We start from the raw sequence: 14,813 nt of genomic DNA, 5'->3' as shown, positions 1-14,813 counted from the left end.
GCCTCAGGTGAGATATGCATTTGGCCGATTGAAGCGCATTGTGACTCTGAGAACATGTTTGTTACTGAATTGGATTTGACATCAGCACCTTTAGATTTCTATGGTTTTACCAGAGTGCATACCACTCCACCAGTCCAGGATATGGTGGCAAAGGACAAGGTCCTTGTGCTTTTATCTCGCGTAATTTTTCGTGTGAAAAAATACCCTTTTTGAAGCCTGGATAGCTCAGTCGGTAGAGCATCAGACTTTTAATCTGAGGGTCCAGGGTTCAAGTCCCTGTTCAGGCGTAATGTTTAATGCTGGTGTGACTTGTCTGTTTGGTTGGCCACCTTCATTCATGGAGGTCCAGAGTGTGCTTGTGGCCATGGGTGAGATATGCATTTGGCCGACCAAACACATTCAGATTTTCTAGTAATATGTGTGTTACTAATTTCAGATAGACATCAGCACCTTCAGACTTCTATGGTTTTACCAGAATGCATACCACTCCTCCAGTCCAGGATATGGTGTTAAAGGACAAGGTCCTTATGCTTTTATCTCGCACAATTTGTCGTGTGAAAAAATACCCTTTTTGAAGCCTGGATAGCTCAGTCGGTAGAGCATCAGACTTTTAATCTGAGGGTCCAGGGTTCAAGTCCCTGTTCAGGCGTAACGTTTAATGCTGGTGAGACTTTACTGTTTGGTTGGGCACCATCATTCATGTGGGTCCACAGTGTTCTTGTTGCGTCAGGTGAGATATGCATTTGGCCGATTGAAGGGCATTGTGACTCTGAGAACATGTTTGTTACTGAATTGGATTTGACATCAGCACCTTTAGATTTCTATGGTTTTACCAGAGTGCATACCACTCCACCAGTCCAGGATATGGTGGCAAAGGACAAGGTCCTTGTGCTTTTATCTCGCGTAATTTTTCGTGTGAAAAAATACCCTTTTTGAAGCCTGGATAGCTCAGTCGGTAGAGCATCAGACTTTTAATCTGAGGGTCCAGGGTTCAAGTCCCTGTTCAGGCGTAATGTTTAATGCTGGTGTGACTTGTCTGTTTGGTTGGCCACCTTCATTCATGGAGGTCCAGAGTGTGCTTGTGGCCATGGGTGAGATATGCATTTGGCCGACCAAACACATTCAGATTTTCTAGTAATATGTGTGTTACTAATTTCAGATAGACATCAGCACCTTCAGACTTCTATGGTTTTACCAGAATGCATACCACTCCTCCAGTCCAGGATATGGTGTTAAAGGACAAGGTCCTTATGCTTTTATCTCGCACAATTTGTCGTGTGAAAAAATACCCTTTTTGAAGCCTGGATAGCTCAGTCGGTAGAGCATCAGACTTTTAATCTGAGGGTCCAGGGTTCAAGTCCCTGTTCAGGCGTAACGTTTAATGCTGGTGAGACTTTACTGTTTGGTTGGGCACCATCATTCATCGGGGTCCAGAATGTTCTTGTTGCGTCAGGTGAGATATGCATTTGGCCGATTGAAGGGCATTGTGACTCTGAGAACATGTTTGTTACTGAATTGGATTTGACATCAGCACCTTTAGATTTCTATGGTTTTACCAGAGTGCATACCACTCCACCAGTCCAGGATATGGTGGCAAAGGACAAGGTCCTTGTGCTTTTATCTCGCGTAATTTTTCGTGTGAAAAAATACCCTTTTTGAAGCCTGGATAGCTCAGTCGGTAGAGCATCAGACTTTTAATCTGAGGGTCCAGGGTTCAAGTCCCTGTTCAGGCGTAATGTTTAATGCTGGTGTGACTTGTCTGTTTGGTTGGCCACCTTCATTCATGGAGGTCCAGAGTGTGCTTGTGGCCATGGGTGAGTGGTACATTTGGCCAACCAAACACATTCTGATTTTCTAGTAATATGTGTGTTACTAATTTCAGATAGACATCAGCACCTTCAGACTTCTATGGTTTTACCAGAATGCATACCACTCCACCAGTCCAGGATATGGTGGCAAAGGACAAGGTCCTTGTGCTTTTATCTCGCACAATTTGTCGTGTGAAAAAATACCCTTTTTGAAGCCTGGATAGCTCAGTCGGTAGAGCATCAGACTTTTAATCTGAGGGTCCAGGGTTCAAGTCCCTGTTCAGGCGTAATGTTTAATGCTGGTGAGACTTTGCCATTTGGTTGGGCACCATCATTCATGGGGGTCCAGAGTCTGCTTGTTGCCTCAGGTGAGATATGCATTTGGCCGATTGAAGCGCATTGTGACTCTGAGAACCTGTGTCTTACTAACACAACAGACTGTTATGGCTTTCTCAGGTTCAAACTTGAAGATCCAGTCCAGGAGATGATGCTAATGGCCAAAACTGTTTTCTGAAGTTTAATGTTGGTGTTACATATGTGTAGTGTTCATCATTATCCATGGAGGTGTGCAGGACTTACATGTTGTGCTTGTTGTTTTAGAAGGCAAATGCCTTTGGCAGGCATCAGCAACTTTTTACTTTCCGGGAACACGTATGGTTCTCCCACAAGTCGTTAAAGCCACATTTGTAAGGACCCTTCCATTCACATTCAGCCAACGGATTTAATCTCATCTATCCTGGCTTTCCAAGGCTGTCAGTCTCAAACCGCCTCCAGTCATTATCGTCATTGTCTTCATTCCAGAATGTGATGGTTTTCGCTAGAAAAATCACAGTTTTACAAGCATCAATTTTGATGTTGGTTTGACTTGTCTCTTCGGTTTCCTGCCGACATCACTCAAGGAGGTCAACAGTGTGCTTGTTGCCATGGTGAATTTGTGCTTGTCCTTCCGCAGCACTTTCAGCTTTTCTGGGAACATTTGTTTCACTACTACAACAGTGTAATTTGCACTTAGCCGACAAATGTAATTTCGTCCGTCTTGGCTTACCCGAGCTACATGTCAATCAGGGTCTACCTTTCCCAATTCCATTCATGGAGGTCATTGAGTTACACAACTGTTGATCAGTCACTGTTGATATCATCATCATTATACGTGGAGGTTTGTTTATATGAAAGGGTGATGCATTTGGGAAGTCATTGTCCCATTCACCCAACAAATACTAATTTCCTCTTTGGACCAGTATAACTGAATGGACACATCATCATTCATGGAGGTCTGCAGGTTCTGTTACAGTCTGTTGCTGTTTACCCTATATACACCTCATCTGTACACTTTTATTTACACTTGGCCACATATATGTGTCTCTTTCCGCCAGATGACAAATCTGATTACAACCCATCTTGGGTACCCCAGGCTGCATGCAAATCCGTGTCTACCTTTTTTCAGTCCAGAAGTGGTGGTAATGGAAGTCAAGCTATTTGGTCAGTCCCAAAAATGGCAGAATGAGAATATTTTTTGCATCAGATGACACATATTTACCTAAGCACTGAGTGTTTTATTGTTTTTTGCTGGCAAAAGTTGTAGGTTTATCATCTGATATGCAGGAACATTGTGAAGTTTTTTTGTAGATAATTTATGGTGTGCAGGGAGACTGTCAGTTATCACAGGAAAAAGTTTCAAACAGGAGAAATGTTCTTTACTTCAACTTTCAGAGTTAACCAGGTAAAAAAAGTTTTGACTTATTTTATATACATTTTTTCTGACGTTTGTCCTTCTCAGTTATGACTCCAACATGGACGACAGCAGAGACAATAAGAAGAACCGGTTCTCCAATACGATGGTATTCATGGAGGAATATCTCAACAACGTTCTGAACGATGAGCTGCCGTTCCACAACGAGGAGAAAAACAAACTTACATACGAGGTCAGTCCCTGCTCTTCTACGTCCTGTCTCATCTTACAACTTTCTCTATCTCTAGTTTCACTGTTTTCTGCTGTGATCACTTCCATTGTTTCTGCTTTTTTTCTCCAGGTGGTGAGTTTGGCCAGACATTTGATCTACTTTGGTTTCTACAGTTTCTTTGAGCTGCTCAGACTAACCAGAACCCTGCTGGGCATCATCGACTGTAGACCACATCCTGGATATGCTGGGCTCTTATTCCATGATGATGGATCAGGTACTCTATGCTCTGTGGTTACCGTAAACCTAAACAAAAAAATACATTCCTCTTTTTCCAATATGTTGATCAAGGTTGATGACTGTAAAAACCTGTTTTGTTTTTTGTTTATTGTTACTGGTTTAAAAAAAAAAGAACTAATTCAATGAACATTTCAGAAAGGCTCAAGTTGTACATACAAGTTGTACATTTTCTTGAATAACTCAAGGGTCTTCTTCATATGCTGTTTGGTTTTTTTCTCAATGATGCTATGTAGAAGTATTCTCCTGAATGATGTTAACTTTATACTATCGTTTTCATGCCTGGACAGAAAATAGCTGAATCAATGTTTTTTCCCTCCTAATTTGGTTGACACACAGTAAAAGTCATCATCAACATGTCAACATGTTGTCACTAGTATTACAGGCGACCTGGTTCCTCTGCTGAGCTTCATCTGGCTAGATCTCTTCTCAGTCTTCTCCTGCCGTCCGTAATTTTTGTTTTGGTCAGTTAACCATTAAATTACTGCTATGCTGAGATGTTTATGAGTGTGAAGTCTCTAACAAATTGAATAGAGATTCATTACTTTCACACCTTTGCACACCTGACCAATCACTGCGTAAAATGGCCGTGATTGTTGCATCGTTCGTTTCGAAAAGTTTGCAGTTCCAGACCCCTGATTCGGACGACAGAAAGAAAGGGGGATGCAAACACTGTTAGATGATATGACAAGCACTTTGGTTTAAGAAAGAGTTTGTAATTTAAGGCCCAATTCTGATTGTTAAATAAAATTGAGGACCACCTTCCCAAATAAATGAGAAAAAAAGCATAAACTGGGTTGTAAGTAATATCTGCTCTTTTTTTCTGAAGGGAAGAATGTGAAGCGCTCCATACATGGGATGGGTCAGATTATGTCCACCATGGTCCTCAACAGGAAGCAGTCATTATTTGGAGGTTCTGGACCAAGAGGGGCGGGGCTGGGGGCGGGACTTGCCATTGACGGACAGAGAGGCAGTAAAGATAGTATCGACAAGACGGACCTGACGGTGATGGACACCAAGCTAAAGATACTGGAGATACTACAGGTATTTAAAAATACAAAATCACTTTTTTGGGTACAATCTTATGCAATCCAAAAAGCCATAAAGTATATCTCTTTTATGTAAACTAAAAGAAAGGTCAAAATAAATAGAAACACATCTGAATATAATGAAGTCCAGTACAACAATTACATTGATAATTTACATACAACTGAATTTAAAAAGTCCTGACAATGTCAACAAACAAGCCAAAAGTTGTAAACAACTTTGTAAAAAGTTGTAAAAAAAAGTTGTAGACTGGCAGTCTGTTCAGGCAACTGCGGAACAGGAGTCGTTGGAAGAAATCCGGGTATTTATTCAGTCATAAAATACAAAAACGTTAAATAGGCCCATAAAAAAGAACAACACAACATAACTGTACTTACAACAACTACACAAGATGTTAACTGAACAAACTTCTAATTCCACGAGGAATGGCTTTTGGTTTGGATACCAACCATAACTAGAGACAAAGCAAAACTAATTAACCCCAAAGTCCCCATGACATGGCAGCACATGGTTTGGCCCGATGAGCTGGCTCCAGGACTTCAGAGTCCTCAGCCTCAGCTTTTGCTCAACCAGGAAGGGACCTCCCTCAACAACCACGGTAACTAAAAGTCAAAGCAACAAATGATATATATATAAATTACAATTGCATGTGTAACCCTACAGTGTTCAAATGCCCGCACTTCATCCAGACAATGTAAACTTAAAATCAAATGAACAGATTCCAATATAATATTAACATGTGTGGCTGAGGCCATAACACTGTTAATCTGCAGGGGTGCTAAATGAGACCCTGTTAATACTATAATCTTTATATTAGCACCCCGTTGACCCACACCCTGTCTTACACTGTTAAAGAAGGGAAAAGAATAACCAAGAAAAAACAGAAGAAAACATATTAATTGTTCATGTCTTTGTTCAATGTTCTTCAGCTTGGTTTGTTTCTCATTCTTTTTTTAGTTGTTTTTGTTCATAGTTTACTTGTTACAAACATGTGTACTTGCCTGTTTTTTAAGTATCCCATCTTTTTTTCTAAAAAGATAAAATAAAGTAAGTTTAATAAATAAACTTTCTAGCAAAAGTTCTGTCACAGTGGCCACTGGTTGTATATTAATTATATAAAACTGAAATACTGGATTAAGTAAAGGAGCAATTAACTTTTAATAAACTACACCGCTGACAACATTACAGGTAATACAAATATAGATATGATAGCCAATCAAAACTACAAATCAATGTGTACTATATGTATATCTAAGGACAGTGGCAAATATCAGAGCTTGATACCAAAAGACCAAAATTTCAATACACCTAAACCAAATAGTTTAAAATACTAATATGAACGTATGCATTTTGTATGAGAACATTACATTTTAATATGTAAAAGAGCAGGTGAGAACCTTTCAAACTTTAGTTAAATTCTTTTAACTTTGTCAAAACTAAATTTCAGTCATCTAGTCACCAAAATGTAGACATTTTAAATTTCATCTAGTTGTACAAAACTGTTTGGTTGTTTCAGGTTTGTTGCTAATGACCTTACGTAAGTGAGAAAATATATTTACAAACTGGGAAAATAAGTTTCTCAGCTCTAACTCGACCTAACTGCTCTTCATCAGTTCATCCTGAACGTTCGTCTCGACTACCGCATCTCCTTCCTGCTGTCTGTGTTCAAAAAGGAGTTTGTGGATGTTTATCCCATGGCTGATGCCGACGCCACCACTAACATGGAGCATGCAGGTACAAACACAGAGCCAATGGAAACAGAGCTTTCAGTTTTGTCTTTCTACTTTTATCTCTTACAGGTTAAGTATTCTTTTACTTGTATATATAAACATAATATAAACAGTAAGAATTTGCTGCTGAAAGGGATTTAAATTTTTAACTAGACTTTTACCTGATTTGCTAAAGGAAAATTTTACTTTACCTACCTTTTTCCAGAATATACATGTCATTTAAAAGTGTATGTGTGTGACCTAGATCAACACACATCCCTCAGAGTTTGGTAAAGTTGTGTGTTGTTACTTCCCCCAATGCTTCCAGATGTACCGGTCATCACGGAAATGATAGGTAGAATCTAGAAAACCTCAAATTCATTTTTTAGAGTGATAACTTAAGAAATCTAGAGGCAGGGTTTACACCGCTGTTTCCATTTCGTGTTTGTTAACATACCCGTTAATGAGATCCAAATGTGATTTGTGTTTTTACTATCAAAGTAATCTGCATGTGGAAATGAATAATCTCAAAACAAATGAATGTTTGGGACTTCAGTCCTGTTGTTCATTAACCCTTTGTGTGTTATTCCCTCCTCAGCCACCATTAACCTGCAGCACATTGGCGAGCAGGCGGAGGCTATGTTTGGAGTTGGGTATGTAATGCTGTACGTGATACATATGTAGACATGTAGATAAACATATTTATTCATGAGGGTTTTATTCATTAAAGCCTGCATCACTACTGAACAATTTTAGATTTTTTTGTGACATTTAAGAAGCAGATATCGCTATGTAGACTTTAGATATGTTGTGTGTGAATACAGTAAGGGGAACAGTATCCTGGAGGTGGATGATGAAGGCGGTCGTATGTTCCTGCGGGTGCTGACCCACCTCACCATGCATGACTACCCTCCTCTGGTGTCTGGAGCCCTGCAGCTGCTTTTCAGACACTTCAGCCAGAGACAGGAAGTGCTGCACACCTTCAAACAGGTACAGAATTAATAGCACACACAATGTTAAGGTTTTGGAAAGACTATCAACCGTGGGACAAAAGCCAACGTTTTGTACTAATAGTCTCACCCTTCAAACTAATGTCATCACAATATGTAAAGGAGGAAACAAATGAAGGATACAAAACACAGAAATCATAGCAGTGAGCATTTTCCACTGTCCACACTAATTGGAACACCTTTGAACAGTCAACCTAAACCTTCTCACAGCTGGTAGAGTGTCAGACTTTTGATCTGAGGGTCCAGGGTTCAAGTCCCTGTTCAGGCTAACTGTTGGTTCAACACTTGCTGTTACCACATTAATTGGCATTGGAAATTTTGTACAAAAAACTCCTTCCTTACACATGTCTGCCTATGTACTTGTGCTCATCCATAACATCTAATGTCTGAAGTGCTCTCCACGTGTTCTTGTCAGTGACCAACCGACTGTTAGCGAAATACTAATGTTAATCCTCCAAAATGTTGATTCTGCAGGTCCAGTTGTTGATCTCGGCGCAGGATGTCGAGAACTACAAACTGATCAAGGCAGATCTGGATCGTCTCCGAACGCTGGTGGAGAAATCTGAACTGTGGGTGGAGAAGAAGAACTCAAGTGGAAGCGATGGGAAGAAGGACAAGAAGGAGAAAGGAGAGGTAGGAAGAAAATTTAATTTCATGATAGGCATTAATATTGAAAGGTAAAAGAACTGTTCCCAAGATGTATTCAGCAAATAAAAGGTTTATTTAACAAGCCTTCATCAAGGTGTCAAAGAACTGAGTAGACATTTAGGATATTGATTTGTCCCTTTACTTGAAGCTCCTTTTTCACATTTGTGTCTAGTCTTTTAATTTTTTAAGAAACAATCACAAAAAAGCAAGCAATGTCATAGCCCCCTTTACTTGTATCATTCCACTCACTATAGTATATATATATATATACATATATGTGGCCATGAAAATGGTTTATGTTCATATATATATATATATATATATATATATATATATATATATATATATATATATATATATATATATATATATATATATATATGGACATGAAAATGGTTTATGTTCCTGCCACAACTAATATGTGGGTTTCCAAATGCCTAAAATTCGACACAAAATACTGATTTTTTTAAGGAGGAAAAGAGGGATGAGGAGGCGGTGAAAAGTACAGTATCATCAGCATACAGCTTTAGATTGAGAGAGAGTTTATAGATGGAGTTGAGGAAAATGTTATTGAGAATTATTGTCTGAATCCCAAAGGCTTACTTTCTTTCAGAACTAACAGGTGTCTTGATGGTGGAGTGTCATTCCAAGCTGCTCTAAATAACTATATAACAACTAACAGTGTATAACCACTAACAAACTAACTAACTCTAAGTCACTACTTAAGCCAGCACAATAACCATTTTCTTGGTAGAAGACTAATATTTATTGATAATCAGAATATATCTCATGAAACTAATTGCTTAACAGAAACTAAAACAAATGTTTTTTTGAACCTTTACATCTGGGATTTTCAACTTACTGTACTCAACGTTGGTGTGGGGCTTGCTGATGTCTCAGATGGTTAAGGTGTAACCATATATTGTCTTGGATTCATATTTGGCTTGGGTTTTTGCATGTCACGCCTAAACTCTCTCTCTCTCCTGTTTTGTTCTACTGTGAAACAAAGGTATAATGTTCCAAACATGTTTTAAAAGTCCAGTGTGTAGGATTTAGTGTCATCTAGTGATGAGGTTGCAGATTACCCCTCAGCTCATTCATCCCTCTCCTACTGTGGCCTTCAGGTAACATAACTAAAACAGGAAAGGCTCTCTAGAGTCTTTGTTTGGTTTCTCCATGCTGGGCTACGGTAGAAACATGGTGGACTCTGTGAGGAGGACCTGCTCCCTATGTTTATATGAAGAGCTCTTTCTAAGCTAACGAAAACACGGTTCTTAGTTTCAGTTGATAATATGATAATACAAACATATTTATGAATATTATATTCCATTTCTGGAAATGGATCTCCCCTAGATGCTCCTTTATTAGCACAGCATTTTATCATTGTCACCAATCTTGTGCAAACTTAGCATATCAAACCATTAAAACAACAACAAAAAAAGCCAGTTGGGTTCTGGAAAAGGTTAGCCTGATAATTTGCTCTCACCGGTCAGTAGTGAGTGATGTATCTGTCAAACCGACGTGATTATGAGTCGATATGGAAGTTGTGTTAGTGGTTGCTGGGCGCAGTGAATTTGATGTTTCCACGACCACAAACCAGTTAACTTAAGCGTTTGCATTTCTGAAAGTTGACGAACAACAACCTGCACAACTGCAAACATCTATCCAAGCTGGGTGACACTTTTCTGTGTCTATTTTCACAGATATCGCCCAGGTAGCTAGCTACGTAGGAAAGTGACGTCCTCACTCTTAGTCATGCCAAGAAAGCTCTTATAAGTTGATTGTTTTTCAAGACCTGTTTGAATTGTTGAATAAATTGGAAATACGGCCAGCGATTTTAGAGAAGTTCATCATTTACTAACAAACTAAATGCCAAGAAGAAGTATTAGCATGCATTAAATCTTTAAATTAAAACTCTGCGTTATAGATATTTAAAATGAGATGGCTTCTCTAATTGTATAGTTTGTTTGTAACTTCCGATTTATTTGATTAGAATTAAGGTCAAGTAACTTTCCACACAGCTACAAGGATCCGCATGACTTCATGTCCAAATCTACGAGGCTCCGCGTACGCAACCCAAAATTCATTATCGCGTACATGTGTTTATAATCGTAACAGATATACTTTATTATTGATTAAAGTGTGTAAAATTTAGTACCGTACCCAGAGAGAACTGCATATGCTGTCTTACCCTCTGCATCCTGCAGGGGGCATCAGAGAATGCAACGCCCAAGAAGGAGAAGCAGGAGAAGGGAAACGAGAACTACCAAAAAGTCAAAGAGGTGAGAACACTCGTCCACCCGTGTTCCTTCAAATTGTTATCCGTTTTTTGTGTTGTTGTTCGGCTCTCCTCCTGCATTGTGGTGTGCATGTCCAACAGATCACCTGTCAATCACTCAATGTGGGCGGGCTGAGAGGTCTCTTTTTTTGTTGATGAGGTTGTTTATGTGGTGGTCCTGTCTTAGTCTCTTCAGAAATGGTGGCTTTCACTGCTCAGAATGATTTCTCTTTTTTCCTCTCTAATAGTCACTCTGTGAACAGCATAAGCCAAATGTCTCAATTCTAAATAACGCGGAAAATGAAAGGATATGTTTAAATTGTTTAATAAATCTTTATACAATACTCACATGACCACACAGTATGTACATTGAACGAGTTGTTGGTGTGTCTAATCATTACTCTTACCTATACTGCCTGAAGAAATCCCTCCTATCATGACACTTTTAGAAATAAAGGACAATCCACATTCGTGATTATGAATCAAATCACATTCCAAAGTTCAGCCAATCAAATTGTTTGTCTGCCTCCTCTTGTCTAATACATTTTGGCTATAATTGTTGCCATCTTGCCACATAACCCATTTAAAAGTCACTCATTTCTCATATTCAGACCACTCCAATGACCAAAATGACATTGTGATCATACATCATACATAATTTGGTTAATTATTTTAAAATTCCTTTAAAGCTTGAATAGTTTGTATGGCTCACTTTTGTTGTATGAAAATGTAATAAACATTTCCCCCACTCAGTAAGTAAAGTTCACAAATAACCCATTCAAATGTGTATAATGAAGTCTGGTTTTGGAAATCCTTATCTTTGAACAGATACATTGCAAATTAAGTTGCTTTAAAATAATTTAGATGATTGCTTAAATTTTATTTTCAGTTTCAATATCTTTTATCATAAGTTTGCTCTGTGAATTTGTTATGCATTTGCCAGCAATCATGAATTTTGTCTAATTTCTATTCAGCGATAGGTTGATAAAACCATTTCTTTACACTTTAATTTTCTATTCCTTTTCCATTGTATCCAAGCATTTCCGATGTTTACCACGAAACAAGCTTGTATAAATTTTTTTTTTTAGCATTTTGGAACCTGGACAAATATTGTTTTCAGTACGTGAAAAAACGATAGCGTGCCTTACACTGAGCCCTGGGGAACCCCACAATCTTGATTTATTCTTTGAATTAAAGTTAAGTAATGTTTGGGATTGTAAGTGAACAGCTTCAAGAGAATAATAAAGCGTTAGTCTTCATATTTTACATTTTACATAGCATTGCAGTAGACTTAGACATCTTTGCTTGGACTAAACTGAAAGGTGATTTCCAGCATATTTTATTCCTATTTATCTATTATCACATCAATCCCATCAAAAATATTTCATACACTCTTATTTATAAGTGTACTTTGTGAATGAGAAGTTCAGTGGCGAGTTAATTGTTCTTTTGTTAACCAGTAGGGACTTTACTTGGGGGACAATCATTGTTAAGAACAGAAAATTAAACGTCTTTCCTAAACTGCCCATAGTTTGGCAAACATATTCATTTGTCTCTTATATTTTTGTCTCTTGTAATTGTGCACCACCTCCCTCTGTCCACCCCCTCTTATCTCTGTAGATCCTGGAGAGGTTGAATAAGATGTGCAGCAGTGGAGTTTGGAAGAAGCAGCAGAGGTTGTTGAAGAACATGGGAGCGCATAAAGTCATGCTGGACCTGCTTCAGGTGTCCTACGACCTGGTAAGACTGCTTCCCGCCAAAATAAAAGCGTCTTAATTGAATCATGAGCCGTGGCTGATTTACTCTTAGGGCCCATACTTAGACCTGGCGCACAGCACAGTTGTCACTTTTAAACGCAGCGCCCACATTGTGTAAATAGCAAATGTATTTGCGCCCATCTGCGCGCCCACGACCGAGTTGGTCTTAAAAATGCTGTTTCAGTGCCCTCCTAATCAGTAAACACGATGAAACTCATCACTATAAGACAGAGCTGTAATGAACAGATGGAAGCTTCATTCATAACGTTGAAATTGGAATTCTAAATCAACATTTGAATGCTGCAGGCCTTGTTTTTATGTCTTTAAAAGCTGTATTTCTGCACAGTTGCAGATAAAGATCAGGCTACACTAATATTATTAGTATTATACTATTAGTAGAATTAGATTCCAGTGGTTCAGATTCTTTGATCTAAACATTTCTAATAACTCCAGAGCATTGTAAAGTCCAAAGATAAACATTTATTGAAAAAGAAAGATGTAATAATTTCCAAAAAATATGTTTTTATCCGACAAAATATTCTGCTTAAATCCATAATTGTTACCGTTTAGCCTTTTAAAAACATCATCATTTTCATTTTTTGGGGGTGAAATCTTTGGCACTAGACTCTGATTCAAGGCTTTATTCTGTGAATACATGAACATAAAGTTGATCAAAGAAATGCAGCGTTGTACAAAGACCCTGACTCTTTGGGACCTTGGTCATGTGACTGTTAGTTGGAGTTTGGAGAGAGCAGTAAAAACACAAACAGACTCCTCTGAATATTAACCCCCTCCTCCTCTCTGTCTGCAGAACGATGTGAAGATGCAGGAGATCATCAAGTTCACTCATCTGTTCCTTCAAAAGTTCTGTACGGGGAACCAGGAGAACCAGACTCTGCTGCACAAGAACCTCACCCTCTTCCTCAACCCGGGGGTACGCTGCTTTTCAAACTGATCAGTCAGTGAGCAGAAGATTCACTAGTTATTACTTTGGTTCAGTTAATCATTTTAGTCAGATTTCAAGTAACGGCACTAAAACAACATCAACAGAATATCTTATGGCCTTTGACTGTTGGGAAGTCTCTTGAACACCAACAAATTGTTAGTCCATTAATGAGATGCTGGATTGAAAATGAATCAACAACAGTTCATTTATCAAGAAAAAAGGCAAACAATAGTGGTTCCAGTTTCTCAAATATCTTTTTTTTCAGTCTTATATGATTGTAAATGAACTATTTTGTAGTTTGGGACTGTCTGAGAAAACAAACAATATGAAGTTGCTGCTTTCCATGTTTTTCTGACTTTTTATAGACAACGTAATTAATCAATAAATGGAAAAATAATGCAAATACCTGCCAAGAACTCCCATCCTTTGCTTGTTAACATTTTAAAGGTATACATCATAATGATAACATTGGTCAGAGCTCTGTTCTTGACATTTCCCAAACTGAATGACTTAACTGAATAAACAATCATATGAATGACCAAAAGTGAAAATAGTGGTTGCATATTGAACGTTCCTCCTCCGTCTGTAGCTGCTGGAGGCGGAGACGGTGCAGCACATCTTCTGTAACAACTACCAGCTGTGCAGTGAGATCTCAGAGAGCGTCCTGCAGCACTTCATCCACTGTCTGGCCACGCACGGCCGCCACGTTCAGTACCTCAACTTCCTCCACACCATCATCAAGGCCGAGGGGAAGTACGTCAAGAAGTGTCAGGACATGATCATGACGGAGGTGAGGATGAGGACGAGACGGCCACTCTGACAAAATGCTTCGGTGTGTTTGTGAGGCGATGTGACGCTGTTATCTCTCTGCAGTTAACCAACGCGGGTGAAGACGTAGTCGTCTTCTACAACGACAAGACCTCCTTCAACGTCATGTTGGAGCTGATGGCAGAGAGCAGGGAGGGGGTCGGAGAGAGCAGCCCGCTCAGGTAACCGTCTAAAGCAGTGGTGGAAGGAGTACGCTGATCCTTTACTGCAGTCAAAGTACTAACACCACACTGTGAAGATAGTCCACATACATGCTGTTAAAGTAGTTAAAGTAAAAGTATTGATTGGTCAGTAGAACTTTATTATATCTGATGTTTCTGCTGCATTAATGTGTATGTTTCATTGTAACTCCTTTATGTCCTGTTGGCTAGTTTCACCTACATTAATGCATCATATTCTATAAGATCATCACATGGTTTTATCTTTGCTGTCCTCTGAAAACCACGTATCTCTAAAAACGCTTCTTTTCAGCTTTGTGACGATGCATTTTCCAGCTGATCCAAGAGGCTTTTTAAAGAGTTTATTTTTTAGCTGAAGAAGTAGGAGGATTTTATCAACACATAAAGGAACACTTGATCCTTCAATTT

At 38.9% G+C, this 14,813-nt stretch overlaps 1 protein-coding gene and 6 non-coding genes across 7 annotated transcripts in view; all 7 read left to right on the top strand.

Annotated features, from left to right (window-relative positions):
- The first annotated feature begins 214 nt into the window (after positions 1–214).
- trnak-uuu (transfer RNA lysine (anticodon UUU)) lies at positions 215–287 on the top strand. The gene has a single exon. It is a non-coding gene; the product is annotated as a tRNA-Lys (tRNA).
- A 289-nt stretch (positions 288–576) lies between these two features.
- trnak-uuu (transfer RNA lysine (anticodon UUU)) lies at positions 577–649 on the top strand. Its single transcript has one exon. It is a non-coding gene; the product is annotated as a tRNA-Lys (tRNA).
- Positions 650–937: 288 nt separating this feature from the next.
- trnak-uuu (transfer RNA lysine (anticodon UUU)) lies at positions 938–1,010 on the top strand. Its single transcript has one exon. It is a non-coding gene; the product is annotated as a tRNA-Lys (tRNA).
- A 289-nt stretch (positions 1,011–1,299) lies between these two features.
- Positions 1,300–1,372, top strand: trnak-uuu (transfer RNA lysine (anticodon UUU)). Its single transcript has one exon. It is a non-coding gene; the product is annotated as a tRNA-Lys (tRNA).
- A 288-nt stretch (positions 1,373–1,660) lies between these two features.
- On the top strand, positions 1,661–1,733 carry trnak-uuu (transfer RNA lysine (anticodon UUU)). Its single transcript has one exon. It is a non-coding gene; the product is annotated as a tRNA-Lys (tRNA).
- Positions 1,734–1,783: 50 nt separating this feature from the next.
- Positions 1,784–14,813, top strand: part of LOC129100010 (inositol 1,4,5-trisphosphate receptor type 3-like) — a 28,468-nt gene continuing 15,438 nt past the window's right edge. Inside the window, exons 1-13 of the mRNA XM_054609505.1 lie at positions 1,784–1,821; positions 3,586–3,730; positions 3,839–3,983; positions 4,833–5,047; positions 6,664–6,784; positions 7,358–7,412; positions 7,584–7,749; positions 8,244–8,402; positions 10,625–10,699; positions 12,316–12,435; positions 13,264–13,386; positions 13,988–14,188; positions 14,272–14,387. Coding sequence (XP_054465480.1) covers positions 1,784–1,821; positions 3,586–3,730; positions 3,839–3,983; positions 4,833–5,047; positions 6,664–6,784; positions 7,358–7,412; positions 7,584–7,749; positions 8,244–8,402; positions 10,625–10,699; positions 12,316–12,435; positions 13,264–13,386; positions 13,988–14,188; positions 14,272–14,387 — 1,679 coding nt within the window. The remainder of the gene's footprint in view (positions 1,822–3,585; positions 3,731–3,838; positions 3,984–4,832; positions 5,048–6,663; positions 6,785–7,357; positions 7,413–7,583; positions 7,750–8,243; positions 8,403–10,624; positions 10,700–12,315; positions 12,436–13,263; positions 13,387–13,987; positions 14,189–14,271; positions 14,388–14,813) is intronic.
- On the top strand, positions 2,023–2,095 carry trnak-uuu (transfer RNA lysine (anticodon UUU)). Its single transcript has one exon. It is a non-coding gene; the product is annotated as a tRNA-Lys (tRNA).

This window comes from Anoplopoma fimbria, chromosome 12 (genome assembly GCF_027596085.1).
Source record: "Anoplopoma fimbria isolate UVic2021 breed Golden Eagle Sablefish chromosome 12, Afim_UVic_2022, whole genome shotgun sequence".
Taxonomy (NCBI): Eukaryota; Metazoa; Chordata; class Actinopteri; order Perciformes; family Anoplopomatidae; genus Anoplopoma; species Anoplopoma fimbria.
This window is presented reverse-complemented; position numbering and strand designations above follow the sequence as displayed.